General features: G+C 45.9%; 1 protein-coding gene across 6 annotated transcripts in view; it reads right to left on the bottom strand.

Annotated features, from left to right (window-relative positions):
• The window catches only part of LOC147096263 (carnitine O-acetyltransferase-like), a 79834-nt gene that overhangs the window by 9835 nt on the left and 49269 nt on the right, over positions 1-20730 (bottom strand). For all 6 annotated transcript variants that reach the window (XM_085975117.1, XM_085975118.1, XM_085975113.1 and 3 more), the window contains 7 exons: positions 20123-20297; positions 16791-16969; positions 15613-15713; positions 14005-14124; positions 13089-13211; positions 8125-8260; positions 2075-2137 (listed from right to left, as the gene is read on the bottom strand). In XM_085975117.1, the coding sequence (XP_085831243.1) occupies positions 2075-2137; positions 8125-8260; positions 13089-13211; positions 14005-14124; positions 15613-15713; positions 16791-16969; positions 20123-20297 (897 nt within the window). The remainder of the gene's footprint in view (positions 1-2074; positions 2138-8124; positions 8261-13088; positions 13212-14004; positions 14125-15612; positions 15714-16790; positions 16970-20122; positions 20298-20730) is intronic.

Raw genomic sequence — 20730 nt, 5'->3', positions numbered from 1 at the left:
AGCACAAAGGAAGATGGTTGTGGTGGTTGGAGGTCAATCATCACAGCCCCAGGACATCACTGCAGGAGTTCCTCAGGGCAGTGTCCGAGGCCCAACCATCTTCAACTGCTTCATCAATGACCTTCCCTCCAACATAAGGTCAGAAATGGGGATGTTCGCTGATGACTGCACGGTGTTCAGTGCCATTTGCAACTCCTCAGATAATGAAGCAGTCCATGCCCGCATGCAACAAAACCTGGACAACGTTCAGGCTTGGGCTGATAAGTGGCAGGTAACATTCGCGCCACAGAAGTGCCAGGCAATGACTATCTCCAACAAGCGAGCGTCTAACCACCACCCCTTGACATTCAACGGCATTACCATCGCAGAATCCCCCACCATCAACATCCTGGGGGTCACCAGTGACCAGAAACTTAACATAAATACGATGGCCACAAGAGCAGGTCAGAGGCTGGTTATTCTGTGGTGAGTGTCTCACCTCCTGACTCCCCAAAGCCTTTCCACCATCTACAAGGCACAAGTCAGGAGTGTGATGGAATACTCTCCACTTGCCTGGATGAGTGCAGCTCCAACAACACTCAAGAAGCTCGACACCATCCAGGACAAAGCAGCCCGCTTGATTGGCCATTCACCACCTTAAAAATTCACTCTCTCCACCACTGGTGTACCGTGGCTGCAGTGTGTACCATCTACAAGATGCACTGCAGCAACTCACCAAGGCTTCTTTAGCAGCACCTCCCTAACCCACGACCTCTTCCACCTAGAAGGACAAGGGCAGCAGGTGCATGGGAACACCACCACCTCCAAGTTCCCCTCCAATTCACACACCACCCTGACTTGGAAGTTTATCGCTGTTCCTTCATCGTCGCTGGGTCAAAATCCTGGAACTCCCTCCCTAACAGCACTTTGGGAGTACCTTCACCACACGGACTGCAGCAGTTCAAGAAGGCGGCTCACCACCACCTTCTCAAGGGCAATCAGGGATGGGCAATAAATGCTGGCTTTGCCAGCGATGCCCAGATCCCATGAACGATACAGCACAAGTCTTCAGCATGACAGCCGGGATGTTGTCGGGGCCCATAGCCTTTGCTGTATCGGTGCCAATCAAGCGGGTTGCTTTGTCCTGGATGGAGTCGAGCTTCTTGAGTGCTGTTGGAGCTGCACTCATCCAGACAAGTGGAGAGTATTCCATCACACTCCTTGTGCCTTGTAGATGGTGGAAAGGCTTTGGGGAGTCAGGAGGTGAGACACTCACCACAGAATAACCAGCCTCTGACCTGCTCTTGTGGCCATAGTATTTATGTTAAGTTTCTGGTCAATGGTGACCCCCAGGATGTTGATGTTGGGGGATTCAGCGTTGGTAATGCCGTTGAATGTCAAGGGGCGGTGGTAAGATGCTCTCTTGTTGGAGATAGCCATTGCCTGGCAGTTGTGTGGCGCGAATGTTACTTGTCACTTATCAGCCCAAGCCTGAACGTTGTCCAGGTTTTGTTGCATGCGGGCATGGACTGCTTCATTATCTGAGGAGTTGTGAATGGCACTGAACACTGTGCAGTCATCAGCGAACATCCCTACTTCTGACCTTATGATGGAGGGAAGGTCATTGATGAAACTGCTGAAGATTGCTGGACCTAGAACACTGCCCTGAGGAACTCCAGCAGCGATGTCCTGAGGTTGAGATTATTGACCGCCAACAACCACAACCATCTTCCTTTGTGCAAGGTGTGACTCCAGCCAGTGTCAGAAATGTCATGTTCCACTTACTTTTCTATAGCTTGTGATATTCTGTATTCTGACAGATATCTCCGCCTACTTTCACTGAGCCTTAACTTTCGTCCCCCACAACTTTCATCAACTCTTTTCCCCCTCTCCCACTCAATTCTATCTCGAGAAGCTCGCAGATGAAACAATCTTTCCCAGTCCAATAAGTTAATTGGAGTTTCATTGATCCTACCAGTTTCCAGGAAACTGGATCACAAAATGACAAGAACAAAGGCCAAACCAAGACCAGAACTGCACTGCAGACACATTTTACTGCATAGTTGGGGAACAGGTGCCCCAGATCTGCTCTTACCATGTCTGTGTAAGCACCGTGGTAATCAATAGCTTTCTTCAATGCTGCTATCTTCTGGCCTACCTGTTAATAGAGAAAAAGAGTATCATGTTAATCATGGTGAACCGCACAATGTTAAAAATGCATTTGGAAAAATGTTGGTTTACAATCATTTGTTGTTAAGAGTAGAGGTATTTCTCATGTATTTCGTGCCCCTCACATGTGACAGGCAGAACTGCATGTGATCAGTTTGCCTCCATCTGATTGGGCCTTAGCATCTTGGGTAATCTATTTAATGCTGGTGTCATTGCTCATCAGTCTTGGGATGCACTTGGGTTAAAGGAACTTGGGTCATTCATGATGTGTATGGGTAGAATTGAGAAATACCAAGGGGCAGAAAACGTTAGTGGGAGTGGTATATAGACCTCCAAACAGTAAGGCGGAGGTTGGGGATGGCATTAAAAGGGAACTTAAAGAGGCGTGCAATAAGGGCACAGCAGTCATCATGGGTGACTTTAATCTACATATAGATTGGGCCAACCAAATTAGTAACAATACTGTGGAGGAGGAATTCCTGGAGTGTTTACGGGATGGTTTCCTGGACCAATATGTCGAGGAACCAACCAGAGATCAGGCCAGCTTAGACTGGGTATTATGTAACGAGAAAGGATTAATTAGCAATCTTGCTGTACGAGGCCCCTTGGGTCGGAGCGATCATAATATGATCGAATTCTTCATTAAGATGGAGAATGAAGTAGTTGACTCAGAGACTGGGGTCCTAAATTTAAATAAAGGAAACTACGATGGTCTGAGGCGCGAGTTGGGTAGGATTGATTAGGGAATGTCACTCAAAGGGTTGACGGTGGATAGGCAATGGCAAACATTCAAAGACCGCATGGATGAACTACAGAAAATGTTCATCCCAGTTTGGCACAAAAATAAAACAAAAAAGGTGACTCAACCGTGGCTAACAAGGGAAATTAGGGATAGCATAAGATCCAAGGAGAGGACATATAAATTGGCCAGAAAAAGCAATAATCCTGAGGATTGGGAGCAATTTAGGATTCAACAAAGGAGGACAAAGAGATTAATTAAGATGGGGAAAATAGAATATGAGAGTAAGCTTGCAGGTAACATAAAAACTGACTGACTGTAAAAGCTTTTATAGATATGTGAAGAGAAAAAGATTGGTGAAGTCAAGCGTAGGTCCCTTGCAGTCAGAATCAGGGGAATTTATAATGGGGAACTAAGAAATGGCAGACCAACTAAATACATATTTTGGTACTGTCTTCACAAAGGAGGACACAAATAACCTCCCAGAGATGTTGGAACCCTCACAACATTCAAGAAGCATTTGGATGAGCACTTGAAATGCCATAGCATACAAGGCTACGGACCAAATGCTGGAAAATGGGATTAGATTAGACAGGGCTTGATGGCCGGCACGGACGCGATGGGCCTCTTTCTGTGCAGTATAACTCTATGACTCTATGAGATGCCGGGGAACATCGGGTCTGATGAAAGGGAGGAACTGAAAGAAATCAGTATTTGTAGGGAAATGGTGTTAGGGAAATTGATGGGATTGAAGGCCGATAAATCCCCAGGGCCTGATAATCTACATCCTAGGGTACTTAAGGAAGTGGCCCTAGAAATAGTAGATGCATTACTGATCATCTTCCAACATTCGATGGAATCTGGAACAGTACCCATGGATTGGAGGGTAGGTAATGTTACCCCACTATTCAAAAAATGTGGTAGAGAGAAAACGGGGAATTACAGACCGGTAAGCCTGACATCGGTAGTGGGGAAAATGCTAGAGTCCATTATAAAAGATGTAATAGCAGAACACTTGGAAAACAGTGACAGGATCGGACAAAGTCAACATGGATTCACAAAAGGTAAATCGTGCTTGACTAATCTACTGGAATTTTTTGAGGATGTAACTGGTAAAATAGATAAGGGAGAACCAGTGGATGTGGTGTATTTGGACTTTCAGAAGGCCTTTGATAAGGTCCCCATAAGAGATTAGCGTGTAAAGTTAAGGCACATGGGATTGGGGGCAAGATATTGACTTGGATAGAGAACTGGTTGGCAGACAGAAAGCAAAGATTTGGAATAAACGGGTCTTTTCCGAGTGGCAGGCAGTGACTAGTGGGGTACCGCAGGGATCGGTCCTTGGACCCCAGCTACTCACAATATATATTAATGATCTAGACAAGGGAACTAGATGTAATATCTCCAAATTTGCAGACGACACAAAGCTGGGTGGGCGTTTGTGCTGTGAGGAGGATGCCTAGAAACTCCAGGATGATTTGGACATGTTGGGTGATTGGGCAGAAACATGGCAGATGCAATATAATGTGGATAAATGTGAGGTTGTCCACTTTGGTGGCAAAAACAGGAAGGCAGATTATTATCTAAATGGCAATAGATTGGGAGAAGGGGAAGTGCAACGAGACCTGGGTGTCCTTGTGCACCAGTCGCTGAAGGTAAGCATGCAGGTGCAGCAGGCGGTTAAGGCGGCAAATGGTATGTTGGCCTTCGTAGCGAGAGGGTTTGAGTACAGGAACAAGGATGTCTTGCTGCAGTTGTACAGGGCCTTGGTGAGACCACATCTTGAGTATTGTGTGCAGTTTTGGTCGCCTTATCTGAGGAAGGATGTTCTTGCCATGGAAGGAGTTCAGCGAAGATTCACCAGGCTGATACCTGGGATGGCAGGAATGATGTATGAGGAGAGATTGGGTCGATTGGGCTTGTACTCGCTGGAGTTTAGAAGAATGAGAGGTGATCTCATTGAAACTTATAAAATTCTGACAGGACTGGACAGACTAGATGCAGGAAGGATGTTCCCGATGGCCGGGGAGTCCAGAACCAGGGGTCATAGTCTAAGGATAAAGGGTAGGCCATTTAGGACAGAAATGAGGAGGAATTTCTTCAGCCAGAGAGTGGTGAACCTGTGGAATTCTCTGCCACAGAGGGCGGTGGAGGCCAATTCATTAAATATATTCAAGAAAGAGTTGGATATATTTCTTAAGGCTAAAGGGATCAAGGGGTATGGGGAGAAGGCAGGGACAGGGTACTGAATTTGGATGATCAGCCATGATCGCATTGAATGGCGGAGCAGGCTTGAGGGGCCGAATGGCCGACTCCTGCTCCTATCTTCTATGTTTCTATGTTCCTTCTTACTCATTGAATGTTGGAGATATTAGGGGGGAAAAATTCAGTATCGCCCCGTTTGGGGCGCCATTATCGGCCGTGCGCAAAGTTTAGCGCCTGCTGCTAATTATCGCCTCAGACGGCAAACTTGGCTTTTATCGCCCCTGGAGGTGATTGGAGCGCTAAATCAGGCGCTTCACATCTGTCTTAAGGCGCAAAGGCCGAGGAGCGAGGCGCTAACTCACAGCGCTGGCGAAGCTCATGTGATGTCAGTCAGCAATGGATCACAGACACACTGGCACCGGCCAGTTCTTAAAGGGGAGTTCTGATGAATGGTCATCGACCTGAAACGTTAACTCTGTTTCTCTCTTCACAGATGCTGCTTGACCTGCTGAGTTTCTCCTGCATTTTCTGTTTTTATCTTAAAGGGGAGGGTAGATCTTGGTCTCCATCCACATCCTGTTCATTGCAGCCTTGAGTCTCGGCCTGGAGAGACCTGTACATCAAATCTGCTGGAAAGAACAATGGAGAGACCCAGGGAAAGAGCTCAGAGTGCAGCCCCCACAGTCTCTTCTAAATCGATACAAGGAAGGGCAAATCAAAATGAACCTGCAAAGTGCTGCTCAGTACCCAAAACTCCTTCACACAGCATTGAATCTCTCCAGAAGTCTCTCTCTCTCTCTCTCTCTCTATCTCTGCAAAAATGTCACCAACAAAAAAAGGCAGGAAGTGGTCGCCTTTAAATAGCGCTCCCCCAGTCCCTTCCTGACTGCAAAACGTTCCCCTCAACCTGTCGTTGCTAGCGGCAGGCGGTAAGGCAGGGGGCGCCACTCAACATCCAGTCTGGGGCGCTACCGGGGCGTTGCGCACTCAACTGACGTCACGATCTGCTGGCGCAGGAGATCGTGGCGGTAGTGTTTAGTGCCGCCGCAAAATGTCTAGTTAATTTTGCGAGCAGCGCAAACATCGCCGCACCTGGGCGCTAGTTGGTTTGCGCCCCACTTAGCGCCCTCTTAAGGCGCTAACGGGTGGTGCTACCAACTGAATTTTTCCCCCTAGTTCTTTTAAATTCTTAGCAGTCTTGGGGGGAAAAATTGAGTCACGCCCCCTTTTGGGGCGCTAACTTCGCCGGGGCGCTAAAAGTAGCGCCATGTGCTGCGGCACGTCGTGCCACGGTATTGCAGACCTTCCTCCCCTTCTTAAAGGGGAGGGGCCTTGCGCTGCGCGACCCGGGGCCCAGCTGGGCCACCAGAGATCGGAGTGCCGGCAAAAGAGCCCGGCACTCGAGAGAATGCCGGGCTCATGGAGCGCAGCCGGCACTCCACGGGAGGTGGGGGGCGGGTCAGGAGGCCAGGGACGGGAGCACAGGAAGGTGGCCAGCAACAAAAATGGCCACCCGGCACCTCGCCTTTAAATAACGCCGCCCCGGCCGCTGGTAGGCCCCCCTGACCCCGTCGGACATAGTGTCCAGCAGTAAGTCAGGGGGGCGCTATCGAAGATCGCGGCCAGGGTGCGAGCGGGGCACTGCGCACGGTGGTGACGTTATTGCCGACGTTGCAGCACCGCGAGGCGCTAACGGTTATCGCCGCCGCTAACCTCCTGCTGAATTTCTCGGGAGGCGTTGGCGGCACCACGCCCGGGCGCTATTTGCTTTGCGCCCTTAGGGCGCTAACAGGAGGCGCAAAGCAACCAAATTTTTCCCCCTTAATTTCTTAAATGCTCATTCAAACTTGTGCTGAAAGACAGTTTCTGAAAGATGCTTAGTTGTGTTAATTCTAAACACAATCCAAGAGTTGGCGCTGTAACAGGTAAAGCATCTGTCCAAGAGAGACCATATTTTGGCCATTATCCTTTTGTGACTCAAGTTTCAATTCACCCCATGCTGATAGAATGAAAATATTATATCTCTGGCAACTGAAAAAGTAGTTCCGGTACTCCCAATGTAAAATGAGTTCAGATATTCCCAAACCAGTTCCTAGTTGACCCCAAGCCTAGAGCACAAAATGGACCAAAATTTGACCAGATGGACAGATAGTGTGGGAACTCCAAAATTCACACTGGTACAGCAGGAGTTGCACTTCTATGGTTGGAGCTAAATCATGTTGAGGGGCATTGCTCTACATCAGGGCCTTGATATACTTGGCCTGGCAATGCTTAATGTTGACACTAAGAGCCAATAATGGGAAAAGGTTGTCCGTTCTCCATCATTAGAACTTTTCACTTTTAAAAGCAGAAAGAAATTAATTTATAGAGAAAGGGACTGTAGCTCACATGACGGACAGTCAGAATGCGAGACAGGAAGCTGTGAAAATACTGAGGCAGAGCTTATTTTCCAAGGGTTTGTAAGCTTCCAGCAACGAGCTCATCTCTACTTTGGCTATTTTTTCACTGATGTCATTTGTGAGTAAAGATATGTGCAGTTATACTTTAGTCATGATTTCATTGCTAACGGCCAGGTGTTTGTGCACAGGAAATCTGTCATAGGTTTTGTTGCCTCTATATGTGTGTCCGGGAAATGTTTTGCCAGATTTGTTCCTGGACTTTTCAGTTGAGATATAAAACTATAGTTTAATTCAGACTGATGCAGTTTGTAGCGTACACAGAACAAGTAGAGAAGCTGATCTGAAAATTCTGCAGGAGTTCTCCCACTATAACTTCACTGGGAAATCAATGGGCCTGCTGGAGATACCGTGTAAACGGCCATTGATGCTGTTCCTTTGGAGTTTTACTTAAGATTTACGGTGAGTGTCAGTAGTGGCTCCATAGAATTTCAAGGCCATATTAATTTTATTTTACTGCAATTGCCCAAATTTAAATAGCTGTCAAATCTCTATTGCTGCTAATCCAAGAGTTCAGAAATTAATTTAAAGTGGGGGGGATATCACATTTCTGTACAATTTCTAGTGACAAAGTACCTCCTTTTCTGTATCATCCATACTTCTCACAAACTCCAAGGAATCTGTAGACGATGATCGGATTACATCAGAGCGTCCCAGGTGGAAATTTCTCAATGAAACGCTCTCGCACGTGGCACACAGCTCCTTGTACATTCTGAAAGTGGCAGTAAAGAGGTGCAACAATAAGAGTAATGGGGAGGGTCGACTAACCAGCCAATTCTACTCACAAACTCACAATAGATGGCTTCAAAGCAAAGCTGCCATTTTGTAACTTAGTACCAAACAGGTTTGGGTTTGCTGCAAGTTAAAACTACAATCTATACTTTCATACAAAATCCATCTTTGTCTAAACACAATCACTATCCAACTTTGAAGTGAAACTTCAGAACACATCCTAGAATAGTAGAGACACATGGAAGCCAATAATGCGGCCTTGGTGTTTTACTGTTAGAACTGCCTCATGTTATCAGGCAGGAAGGCCTACTTTACACCCCACGTGCAGTGCACGTAAATGTGGGCCCGAAGAACTTCATGTGCTTATAACCTGCACACAGACGGTGCAGACAGGCTCATAAAGCCCCAGAGTTTTAAGCTAGTGCCCCATAATGTGCCTACAGTGCCTGAGCAACACTCCAGATGCTCAGTGCCCAGGTTAAACAGCCACTTCAAAGAGAGGCCTACTGAAAAATTCCACTATTTATTGCTGGATGGTCATCTACTCCAAATAGGACCATGGCTCATTCAGAATGGCCTCCAACATCCCATCTGAGAATGGGCCATTTTGCTTAAAAACAAAAAAAAAACAGGCACAGCCTTTTGAGAGCTGCTGGGGCTGGGCAGACCGCCCCCACGACCTTGGCATGCTCCCAGAGTGTCGTGTGCTAATGCACTGGGATATTATCTGCCTCATCATCCAAGCAGCCGGATGCAGAAGGTGTCATGGGCAATGACGAGATGCTGGGCACATTAAGGAGACGCACGTTATCTGGACGGGAATGAAACGACAGCCCAAGGTACAGGTATGTCCCTTAATCAACTTAGCATCACAGCTCTGATATGTTTGCTGCATATCTGGGCACCCTAGACTGGCATTGGAAGTATACGTTTGGGGAAAAGCAGAAAATGTCTTATTTAAGACGGTTCGGGGCAGACCATGAAACCGATTGTCGGAGGTAGATGGACTGAGCAGCTGTACTCATCACTGAACGTGCAGCACCAGTGAAAGGATCAGTTGAAATTAAAATTAAACTAACTGAAGCTTGAAACAGATTCTCTCTCCTCCCAGTTTTCTATATGCTCTCTTCTGCCCGGTGAGGATCAGAATAATACCCAGGTCTCCTCCAGATACATAGACACATAGAAGATAGGAGCAGGAGTAGGCCATTCGGCCCCTCGAGCCTGCTCTGCCATTCAATGCGATCATGGCTGATCATCCAAATTCAGTACCCTGTCCCTGCCTTCTCCCCATATCCCTTGATCCCTTTAGCCTTAAGAAATATATCCAACTCCTTCTTGAATATATTTAATGAATTAGCCTCTACTACCTTCTGTGGTAGAGAATTCCACAGGTTCACCACTCTCTGGGTGAAGAAATTCCTCCTCATTTCTGTCCTAAATGGCTTACCCCTTATCTTTAGACTGTGACCCCTGGTTCTGGACTCCCCCGCCATCGGGAACATCCTTCCTGCATCTATCTAGTCTGTCTAGTCCTGTTAGAATTTTATAAGTTTCAATGAGATCCCCTCTCATTCTTCTAAAATCTAGCGAGTATAAGCCCAATCAACCCAATCTCTCCTCATACGTAGAACTCCAGAACTTAATATAACGTTGAAAAACTGGTGCTGCAACTAGGAGAGGGAGAAGAATAAAAGTGAAAAGACTGAACAGGCAGGGGCTCTTTTCTCTAGAAAAAAGACTGAGAGGTGACCCGATGGAGGTCTTTAAAATTATGAAAGTATGTTTGACAAATTTGCTCGAATTCTTTGAGGATGTAACATACAGGGTGGATAAAGGGGAACCAGTGGATGTGGTGTATTTGGACTTCCAAAAGGCATTTGACAAGGTGCCACACAAAAGGTTACTGATCAAGATAAAAAATCACGGGATTGGGGGTAATATACTGGCATGGGTGGAAGATTGGCTATCTAACAGAAAACAAAGGGTTGGGATAAATGGTTCGTTCTCGGGCTGGCAATCAGTAACTAGTGGTGTTCCGCAGGGGTCAGTGCTGGGACCCCAACTCTTTACAATCTATATTAACGATTTGGAGGAAGGGACCGAGTGCAACATATCCAAGTTTGCTGACGATACAAAGATGGGAGGGAAAGCAGTGAGTGAGGAGGACATAAAAAACCTGCAAAAGGACATAGACAAGCTAAGTGAGTGGGCAGAGATTTGGCAGATGCAATATAATGTTGGAAAATGTGAGGTTATGCACTTTGGCAGAAAAAAATCAAAGAGCAAGTTATTATCTAAATGGAGAGAAACTGCAAAGTGCTACAGTACAAAGGGATCTGGGGGTCCTGGTGCATGAAACACAGAAGGTTAGTATGCAGGTGCAGCAGGTGATCAGGAAGGCCAATGGAATCTTGGCTTTTATTGCAAGGGGGATGGAGTATAAAAACAGGGAAGTCTTGCTTCAGTTATACAGGGTACTGGTGAGGCCACACCTGGAATACTGCGTGCAGTTTTGGTTTCCATATTTAAGAAAAGATATACTTGCTCTCGAGGCGGTTCAGAGAAGGTTCACTCGGTTGATTCCAGAGATGAGGGGGTTGACGTATGAGGAAAGGTTGAGTAGGTTGGGCCTCTACTCATTGGAGTTCAGAAGAATGAGAGGCGATCTTATCGAAACATATAAGATTGTGAGGGGGCTTGATCGGGTGGATGCGGTGAGGATGTTTCCACTGATGGGTGAGACTAGAACTAAGGGGCATAATCTTAGAATAAGGGGCTGCCCTTTCAAAACTGAGATGAGGAGAAACTTCTTCACTCAAAGGGTAGTAAATCTATGGAATTTGCTACCCCAGAGAGCTGCGGAAGCTGCAACATTAAATAAATTTAAAATGGAGATAGACAGTTTCCCAGCAGATAAGGGAATTAGGGGTTACGGGGAGCGGGCAGGGAAGTGGACCTGAGTCTAGGTTCGGATCAGCCATGATCCTATTGAATGGCGGAGCAGGCCCGAGGGGCCGTATGGCCTACTCCTGCTCCTACTTCTTATGTTCTTATGTTGATAGGGTAGAATTAGAGAAGATGTTTCCACTTGTAGGTGAGACCAGAACTAGGGGCGATAAATATAAGATAGTCACTAATAAATCCAATAGGGAATTCAGGAGAAACTACTTTACCCGGAGAGTGGTTAGAATTATTAAAGAATATGGGGCACAGGCGGGTATATAGAGTTAGGTCGCAGATCAGCTGTGATCTTATTGAATGGCAGAACAGGCTTGAGGGGCTGAATGGCCTCCTCCTGTTCCTATGTGGAACTTGCTACCACAAAGAGTGGTTGAGGCAAACACCAAAGATGCATTTAAGAGGAAGCTAGATAAGCACATGAGGGCGAAAAGAGTAGAAGGATATGCTGATAGAGTGAGATGAAGAGGGGGGGCGGGGAGAGGCAGCTCGTGTGGAGCATAAACACCGGCATTGACCAGTTGGGCTGAATGGCCAGTCTCTGTGCTGTAAATACTCTGTATAAAAGAGAGATGACTGGTTGGTACATAGCCCGGGTCATCGATTGACATCAAGCGACTTCAGTTCAGATCTAACTTAGGAAGGTGGAATGAAAATTTTGTACCGTTATATAAAACAAGTGAGTTTAATATCTGCAGCATTCCCAGCCCTCAGTTACAACTGGCATGTGATTCAAAATTAATTACCTAACCTTGGTCTGAGCTGCTGCTGTTCAACTTTGGCACAGGAAGGGGCTACTTTTCCAAAGGGGAAGTGAAAGCATGTTGAGGTAGTGCAAAATATTACTGTGATTTTAAATTACATCATATTTGTTGCAGTTACCAGCCAGAAAGATGAGGAAATATCCCTATTTCCTAATAAGCATATCCCTCACAATTTAAGACAAACGCATAATGTTTGTAAGTCACTGAATCTTTTGATACCGTAAAGCACCTTCCCTAGTTGTCGGCTAATCATCAACCCTAGCACTGTGTAAATACAGCCCCGGAGAGAGTCTGGACTGGATTTCTGCAAAACATTTCTAGATATGCATCACTGCCCAACTGGAGATTGGTGGTCAGAGATGGGGTGGGGTGGGGGGGGAAAATGGGGAAAACATTGGAAGGGGGTAGGGATTCCACTTCCTTCTGAAGGAGCCAAGCCAACCACAGAAGCCCACCACCAGAGAGGAAAATGGTTATGAATATTCCTGGATTTAAAAGCGAGCATTACTCCTTTAAAAAGAAAACCCACCTCTATAAACAGATTGATGTAAGAAAACTACTAGGCACTTGGTCTAAGCGTTAAACAAAGCTTTAATCAACTGTTTTACAACATGGAGGTCTAGTTGTGTCCTTCACTAGTTCCCGTTAAGAATTTCCTGCGCAAGCTGGGTCCGTGTCCGAGTATTTATACTCTCCCTGGACAGCGCCACCCGTAGGCCGCTCAGTATTATTTCATATGTCTTTCTTTCATGAATGACCGATTCATGTCACAGATGATAGAAAGTGCTGTCACGTAAGGAATTTGTCTCTAAAAAGTTGAACAAAAATTCAAACAAATGTAAATTTAAACAGGAATGAGAGTCCCTGTTGAACCCAATCCAAAGGCACAATTTAGCAGGAAGAAGTCAAGACTGAGGGGGTTAGCACAACTCCTAACGCCAAACAATTCCAGTAATCTTTGAATGAACTTTGATCATGGAGTACATCAAATCAGTAACTGAACTCGCACCAGTTATATAGTGTTAAATTCAACATCACCTGAATGATGGCTTGAGGCCATTCGTGCCTTCATGGAGTACGTACCTAAAATAGGCCAATTGTAGTGCCATCTGAATAAAGGAGTCTGGGCTTATGCCATGTAGTTTGGGGAAGCCCTTGCCGAAGTTCCTATAGGTGAAGCAGCTGATGTCCAAGTCATTAACTAAACTGTAACAGAATTACAATTTCAGCTGAGTGTGTATTTTACAATTCTTCACTAACTTTCTAAGAAAAAGCGAGACTCAAATTAGGATTTAGATGATACAATTAAAATCTAGGCGTGCCTCAGAACCAGTACATAAAGAAATCCTTGCGTGGTCCCAATTCTATGCTGGCAGAATTGGTCTATAAAATGATCTTTGTATTTGCTACAGTCGACTGCTCTTCATAGGAACACTCCTGCAGCATACGAAGCATTCCCTTTATACAATCATCCCCATTAACTAAACACAATTATCTGCGGGAACGCAGTTGCCTATCAACTAACAGGCTTATTACAGAAACCTGGGGAAATCCATTAAGGTCAAGCACCATTTAAGGTTAAAAACAATGGTAAATAGTGATCTTAAGGCGTCTTTCAAATTGTCAGAAGCAATTTCAGTGCAGCATCAACCTCATGCGATTTAGGATGCTCGGCTTCTGGGCAGAGGGAGAGAATTACTCCATGCACAGTAAAACCGTAAATATATTCTTTATAGACACAGATACAACTTCACCACTGAGAACACGGAGGAAATCTCCCCCCTTTGAGAGCCTTTGTGCATTTAGAATTGCCTGAATCCACTGAACAGGATGGAAGCTCGGGAAACCATATTATGAGAGAAGGATGAAGAAAAGCTAGATTAGAAGGGTGAGGTATACCACTTAAATAAAATGGCAGCTGAATAGGGGGTACTTAGGCTTTCTTTCATAACTTGCGTCCAATCCACAAATACACACAATTGTCAGCTATAATACTCACATGTCCAGGTTCTGTTTGGCGTGCTCAATGTCCCTTTCTATCTCTGGGGTGATGTAAAAGTAAAGTTTCTTGGGTAATGGAAGAGGAATCATGGGAGCTCGAATTGTATCTGGGTCCTTACTATAAAGGCAATACATGAATTAAAGATTTATGATCTTTTTTAAACAAGAACATTGATTTTAAAAAACACAGCAAGGCATCAATCTCTTTAAAAGTTAAGCATTATACAAAGATAATATTGGATGTTAAATTATATTCATCACCTCATTCCCTGGAGAAATTAAGTCAGCCTGAGTTAGGGAACTGGTTACAGCTGCTGCTCACGTCAATCAATGGATGTGTTGCTCTCTCCCCATCCAGTGGGAGATGGAGCAGATCCAGGAGCACATCCAGTAACCCGCCTTACAACTGGTTCTGACCCATCCAAATCTCACTCTGACTTTTGGATTCAATGCTCCATCCCTACCCACTATCTCCATCGCAACACTGCCCAGGGACTTAAACTTACAAGACTCCCATTGGAGGGGTGGGGGGGGGGGGGGGGGGGGGGGTTGAGACGAATTGGAAAAAAAACCCCAAAGATATGTACAGGAAACTTTCTGGTATCCAGCACTGATGGGACCAAGCTGTTGCCGTCCCATCAAAACTGCCGGACAAGCCAGCGCTAATGTTAAAACATACGGAGCTTCTGAGCTCTGTATCTAGCAACAAACCCTGTTGCTTAGCAACAGCTTCAAAACAGTCGGCCGTAGCTTGCAAGCGTCTCTGTAGCTAAGCAACAGCTTCAGCTAGACCTTGCAGAGCCTGACTGGAGAAAAAAAGCAACGAAAAGAAAAAAAACTTATCTGAACCGACTCCTGAATTTTGCCGGTGGATAGAGCTTTCCGGACATTTAACCTCCGGATAAACGAAAGTTTCCTGTATGTTTTTCCACACATTTCTTACTGTAAATGAGTTCATTATATTTACCAGATTAAACTGACTTCCAAATATACCCTGAATAAAAATATCAGAATGTTCGGCTATTTCTACAACTAGTAAATCATCCCTGACCAAACAAGAGCCCTCTTTTTTGGTAAACACATTATAAAACTATTCAGTGCAACATTCAATGGTCTGTACATCTGCAGATTGGGTCGAATTGTATCAGTCAAATTAAAAACACAGATGGAGAAAACTTTGGTCCAGTTTCTACTCATTGCTGCATAATAATCCTTCAGGAATAACCATTCATGAATAGTATAAAGACTTAATGGCTTGTGAGAAGTTAATAATGATGTCTCAATAAACTGCTGGCGACATTGGTAGACCAACGCTGAATGCCAAACACGCTCAGGTGGCATTCCTCTGCTGCTGTCCTAACGGAGGCCTGAACCTATTTGACATAAACAGGTTACTGTCTCTATTAAAATAGCACGTGAAACAAGCACACTATGCACGTGTCCTCTAATATCGACAACAGCAATTATCAGTCTTCTGCGTTGAGATAATTCTCAGTCATCTGCTTGCTCTCCCAGATAGTACAAGAGGAGAAAAATGGGGACACGTTTAAAAGGTAAATAACAGCTTAATAAGTCACTAAAATGACTTCGTTCTGCACTTTCTTACCAATAATCTAGAACATGGTCCAATATGGTGGCAATGGGTGGGCCTTCTGCAGAAGACTGCTCATATATAACACCGCAGGATCCGTCCTCCCCAACAATGAACTGCAATACAATCAGATACTCTTAGATACTCGGGCACTAGAGCAATTGCAGGAGATTAGTCCAGCTGGTTGATTTTCTTCACTAATGTATGATGCACACCAGGTAAAACTCGACCATTTAACTTGCATCCAGAATCATAAGGACGTACGAAGGCATGCTGCTTCCTCTCCACAAAAGATATTTCCATGGTCCTAGCAGCAAGGGAACCTTTGTGTTATTTGGGTCCAGTAGTGTAGTGGTTACGGTACTCGACTAGCAACCCAGTGAGTTCAAATTCCACCATGTCATGTTGAGAAATTCAGTTCAATTAATCTGACCATTTGTGGGCAGCCACCAGAGAACGAACAATCGTGAAAGGAGACAGAGTGGCGTAAAAATTCAACTGGCTCGCTGGGAAGGGAACCTGCCATTTATACCTGTTCTGGCCTACACGTGGCTCCAGTCCCACTGTCAGGTTGACGCTCTATGTTGTAAATACAATCGCTATGCAAGGCAACTAGGGATCAGGGCAATAAATGTGGCCTTGCCAACATTGCTCACATCCCAAGGACAAATTATTTTAAAAAGTGTTCCCTGGACTATCCGATCATCTCTTATCAATATTTATCCCTTCCATTCCATTCTCAACCAGATATCTATCTAGCTCCTGTTTTGAAGAACCCAATTAACACAGTAATCACGGACTGTACGTCCCAGCACCGTACCCCTTGTTTGAGATGCGTGAACATGGTTGGTGCAAATTGTGTGAACAGTATGCACAGCAGAGGAACCAATATCTGCGAGCAGGACAAGATGAAAGAGCTGGTATTCATTTCTCTAATGTCTCACACATGCAGCTTCCATGTAAATAGCACACACGTCCTGTACAAAGAACATCGAGCTCCCACAGGTTACATCTCCCAACATTGGATCGGATATGGAATTTGACACTTTATGACATCGGAAACAGTGATACGTCTGAATGCCCAATGCACTTTCATTATAGAAACTATTCTACTGAGGGGCCAATCAAATGCACCTCTTTTTATACAATTAAACGGTATAATGAGTTCAGTGCGCTGCCTCGATCTCTTGTACCTGCAGAGTTTTGTCAAACCAACGGTTGCCACTGTTCGAGTAGCTTCCTCCTCCGTGCAGCATCTGAGCTCCCATGCGGCTTGAGTATTTCTCCTCGGAGATCTTCAGGACTGGAGAGTCCAGACACACCGTGAAAATACTCATCTGAATGGCCCGCACCGATTCTCTGTTCAGTTTGTCTGAGGAAGATATCAATTGCTGCATTACAGAAGGGAGTGGAGCATCACAAAGTGTTTAGTATTACTGAAAGAAAACGGCCACTTGAGCCTGTTGTGCCATTTAACTAGATCACGGCTGGTCTGTACCTCAACTCCATTTACCTGCCTTTGATCCACAGCCCTTCCCTTAATACTAATAAAAATCTGTCAATCTCAGTCTTGAAAAGTTTAATTAACCCCCAGCATCCACAGCCTTTTGGGGGAGAGCTACCCCTCCTCGTCCCTTCGGACTTGTCTGCAGCCTTTGACACGGTTGACCACTCCATCCTTCTCCAACGCTTCTCTACTGGGTGGGACTGCACTCACCTGGTTCTATTCTTATCTATCTAATCGTAGCCAGAGAATCACCTACAACGCCTTCTCTTCCCGCTCCCACATCGTTACCTCTGGTGTCCCCCAAGGATCTATCACTGGCTGCCTCCTAATTCTCATCAACATATTGCCCCTTGGTGACATCATCCGAAAACACAGCATCAGTTTCCACATGTATGGTGATGACTCCCAGCTCTACCTCACTACCTCTTCTCTCGACCCCTCCACGGTGTCTAAATTTTCAGACTGCTTGTCCGACATACAGTTCTGGATGAGCAGAAATTTTCTCCAATTAAATATTGGGAAGACCGAAGCCATTGTTTTCGGTCCCCGCCACAAACTCCGTTCCCCCGTCACTGACTCCATCCCTCTCCCTAACATCTGTCTGAGGCTGAACCACACTGTTCGCAACCTTGGTGTCATATTTGACCCTGAGATGAGCTTCCGACCACATATCCACAGCATAACAAAGATCGCCTACTTCCACCTCTGTAACATCGCTCGTCTCCGCCCTTGTCTCAGCTCATCCGCTGCTGAAACCCTCATCCATGCCTTTGTTACCTCTAGACTTGACTATTCCAATGCACTCCTGGCCGGCCTCCCATATTCTATCCTACGTAAACTTGAAGTCATCCAAAACTCGGCGGCCCATGTCCTAACTTGCACCAAGTCCCGTTCACCCATCACCCCTGTGCTCGCTGACCTACATCGGCTCCCGGTTAAGCAACACTTTGGCCTAGAAATTCGGTGGGCTGCACCACCAGTTAGTGCCTAAAGAGGGCACTTAGTGATTTTAGCGCCACTGGCCACGCCTCCCGCGAAACTTAGCGGGGCGCTAATGGCGGCGTTAGCCTGTAGCGCTGCCACCGATGATGTCATCAGTGTGCGCAGCACCCCGCTACCGCCCCGAACGCGATATTGGGTTGTGCCCCCCCCCCCCCGTTCAGGGGGGCCTACCTGTGGCGGTAGTGGCGCTAATTAAAGGGGAGGTGCGGGGCGGCCATTTTTTTCGCTGGCCGCCTGCCAGCACCTCCTCACGCCGCCGTCCCTGGCCTCCTGATCCCCCCCGCCCCGGGCAGTGCTGGCTGTGTCCCAAGAGCCCGGCACTTCTCCTCAGTGCCGGGTTCTTTCGCCGGCACTCGCGATCGGAGATCACGCTGGTGCAGGCCCCTCCCCTTTAAGAAGGGAAGGCCTGCAGTACCGCAGTGCGCCGTGCCGCAGAGTGTGGCGCTGCGGCACGTTGCGCTGCGATATTCAGTTTCAGCACCCCAAGAGGGACGCAGGGCGCCTCGAACAGTGCCCCGCTTCCGTTTGGGGCGCTGAAACTGAATATCGCGCTGGCGCAAGCGGCTCTGTCCGGAGCGGAAATTCCGGCGCCCAGGCGAGCTTGGCGCCCAAAATGGGGCGCCACCGAATTTCTAGGCCTTTGATTTCAAAATTCTCATCCTTGTTTTCAAATCCCTCCATGGCCTTGCCTCTCCCTATCTCTGTAATCTCCTCCAGCCCCACAAACCCCACCCCCAGATATCTGCGCTCCTCTAGTTCTGCCCTCTTGAGCATCCCTGATTATAATCGCTCAACCTTTGGTGGCCGTGCCTTCTGTTGCCTAGGCCCTAAGCTCTGGAATTCCCTGCCTAAACCTCTCCGCCTCTCTACCTCTCTACCTCTCTTTCCTCCTTTAAGACACTTCTTAAAATCTACCTCATTGACCAAGCTTTTGATGACCTGCCCTAATTTCTCCTTATGTGGCTCGGTGTCAAATTTTTTGTCTTATAAAGCTCCTGTGAAGTGCCTTGGGATGTTTTACTGTGTTAAAGATGCTATATAAATACAAGTTGCTGTTGTTGAGAGAGTTGCAGATTTCCACTTCCCTTTGTGTGAAGAAGTGCTTCTTGGTTTCATTCCTGAATGGCCTGGCTCTAATTTTAAGATTGTGCCCCCTTGTTCTTGATTCCCCCACAAGAGCAAATAACCTTTGTGTGTCTACTCTTATCAAATCCTTTTTATCATTTTAAACACCTCAATTAGATCATATTGTATATTAAATATAAAGGAACAGTATTTAGTGCAAAGTAAAACTGCATCTGAATTAAATTTTCACTTTTTCTCCAGCTCTAGTTCTTGTGAGAGAGCCACAGCACATTGTATCCTTGACATATCGTCCTTAATGTGTGGGGCATAAAATATTACCAACAGCAGACTAACAAAGTCAACCAGGAACTGGTAACAAAAGAGAACATTTAAATGTCCTTTAACCAAAATGGAAGGAAATCCCATTTCTAAATCCATACACTGTGGAAAACAATATTCACATCAGGTGTAAAACCAAATTATATTTGTGCTACATGCATAATGGCAAATCTTTAGAAAACTGGGCAATGACACACCTTTCTTGTTGCAGTTTCCACCCCACCCCCCCAGCCACCCCCCACTACCTCCTCAAAACTGTATCTCCACAAATTGGGTAATGTTTCCTGACAGGATGGTTTAGATGTCCTAAATCTCCTTGATGGGCATCGTCAGTCTTGCTTCATCTTAAGGTAGATTGTGTGCAGTTGATGCCGATCATCTTTGTCCTTTCTTTCTGTCCGGCTCCCCCAAACCCAACACCTTCCTTAACTTAGTGGTGCACTTGGCAAAACTGAATCAGCCTTAAATAACCTTGGGCTCAATTGTGCACGCTTTATAGAAATTGAAATTTAAGCATGACATTACAAACTAGTCATCTATTTCGCAGAATTTAGTCCAAAAACCAAATGGGTTCATCGCCTTTCCAGCACTGCAAGCATTCCGAGACTGTACCTTTCATGAGGGTGTTGTAGGCCTGTCCCCAGGTGTTCCGGTGGTCACTGGTGAGCACTCCCAGTGGCTCCTTGTCTGTTTTCCAGGAAAGATTCCTGATTCGCTGCAGCTGCATGTGAATCTGATCCACAGTTAGAGGGGAGCCATCACTGTTGTACACGTCCAGATGAAAGAACTGGAACAAGAGTTAGTGCAAGTGTGTTAGTGAGGACCATCAACAGGATCAGTGAAACCCCACAGACTTACTCTGTAACAGAGACTCCGAGTGACCAACAACCCACAGACTTACTCAAAGCAAATCAAATCAAATCAAATCAAATCAACTTTTATTGTCATTGTTAGTGCACAAGTGCAGTACAACGAAATGTAGGCTTGCGGCTCCCGAGAGTTTACATTTAGATTAAGACATTTAAACATTTAGCATACATTTGGTTTGTAATACATTAACATAAACATAAACATAACCATAATAAAGTACATTGGCAGATGTGCAGGCTTTAGAGTTTATTTGTGGAGTTCAGTAGGATGACAGCCCTGGGAAAGAAGCTGTTCCTAAATCTGGTCGTACGGGTGCGAATGCATCTGTAGTGTCTCCCAGATGGCAGGAG

This window comes from Somniosus microcephalus, unplaced genomic scaffold (assembly GCF_052327205.1).
Source record: "Somniosus microcephalus isolate GS21.2 unplaced genomic scaffold, FLI_Smic_1.0 unresolved_chr1, whole genome shotgun sequence".
Taxonomy (NCBI): domain Eukaryota; kingdom Metazoa; phylum Chordata; class Chondrichthyes; order Squaliformes; family Somniosidae; genus Somniosus; species Somniosus microcephalus.
This window is presented reverse-complemented; position numbering and strand designations above follow the sequence as displayed.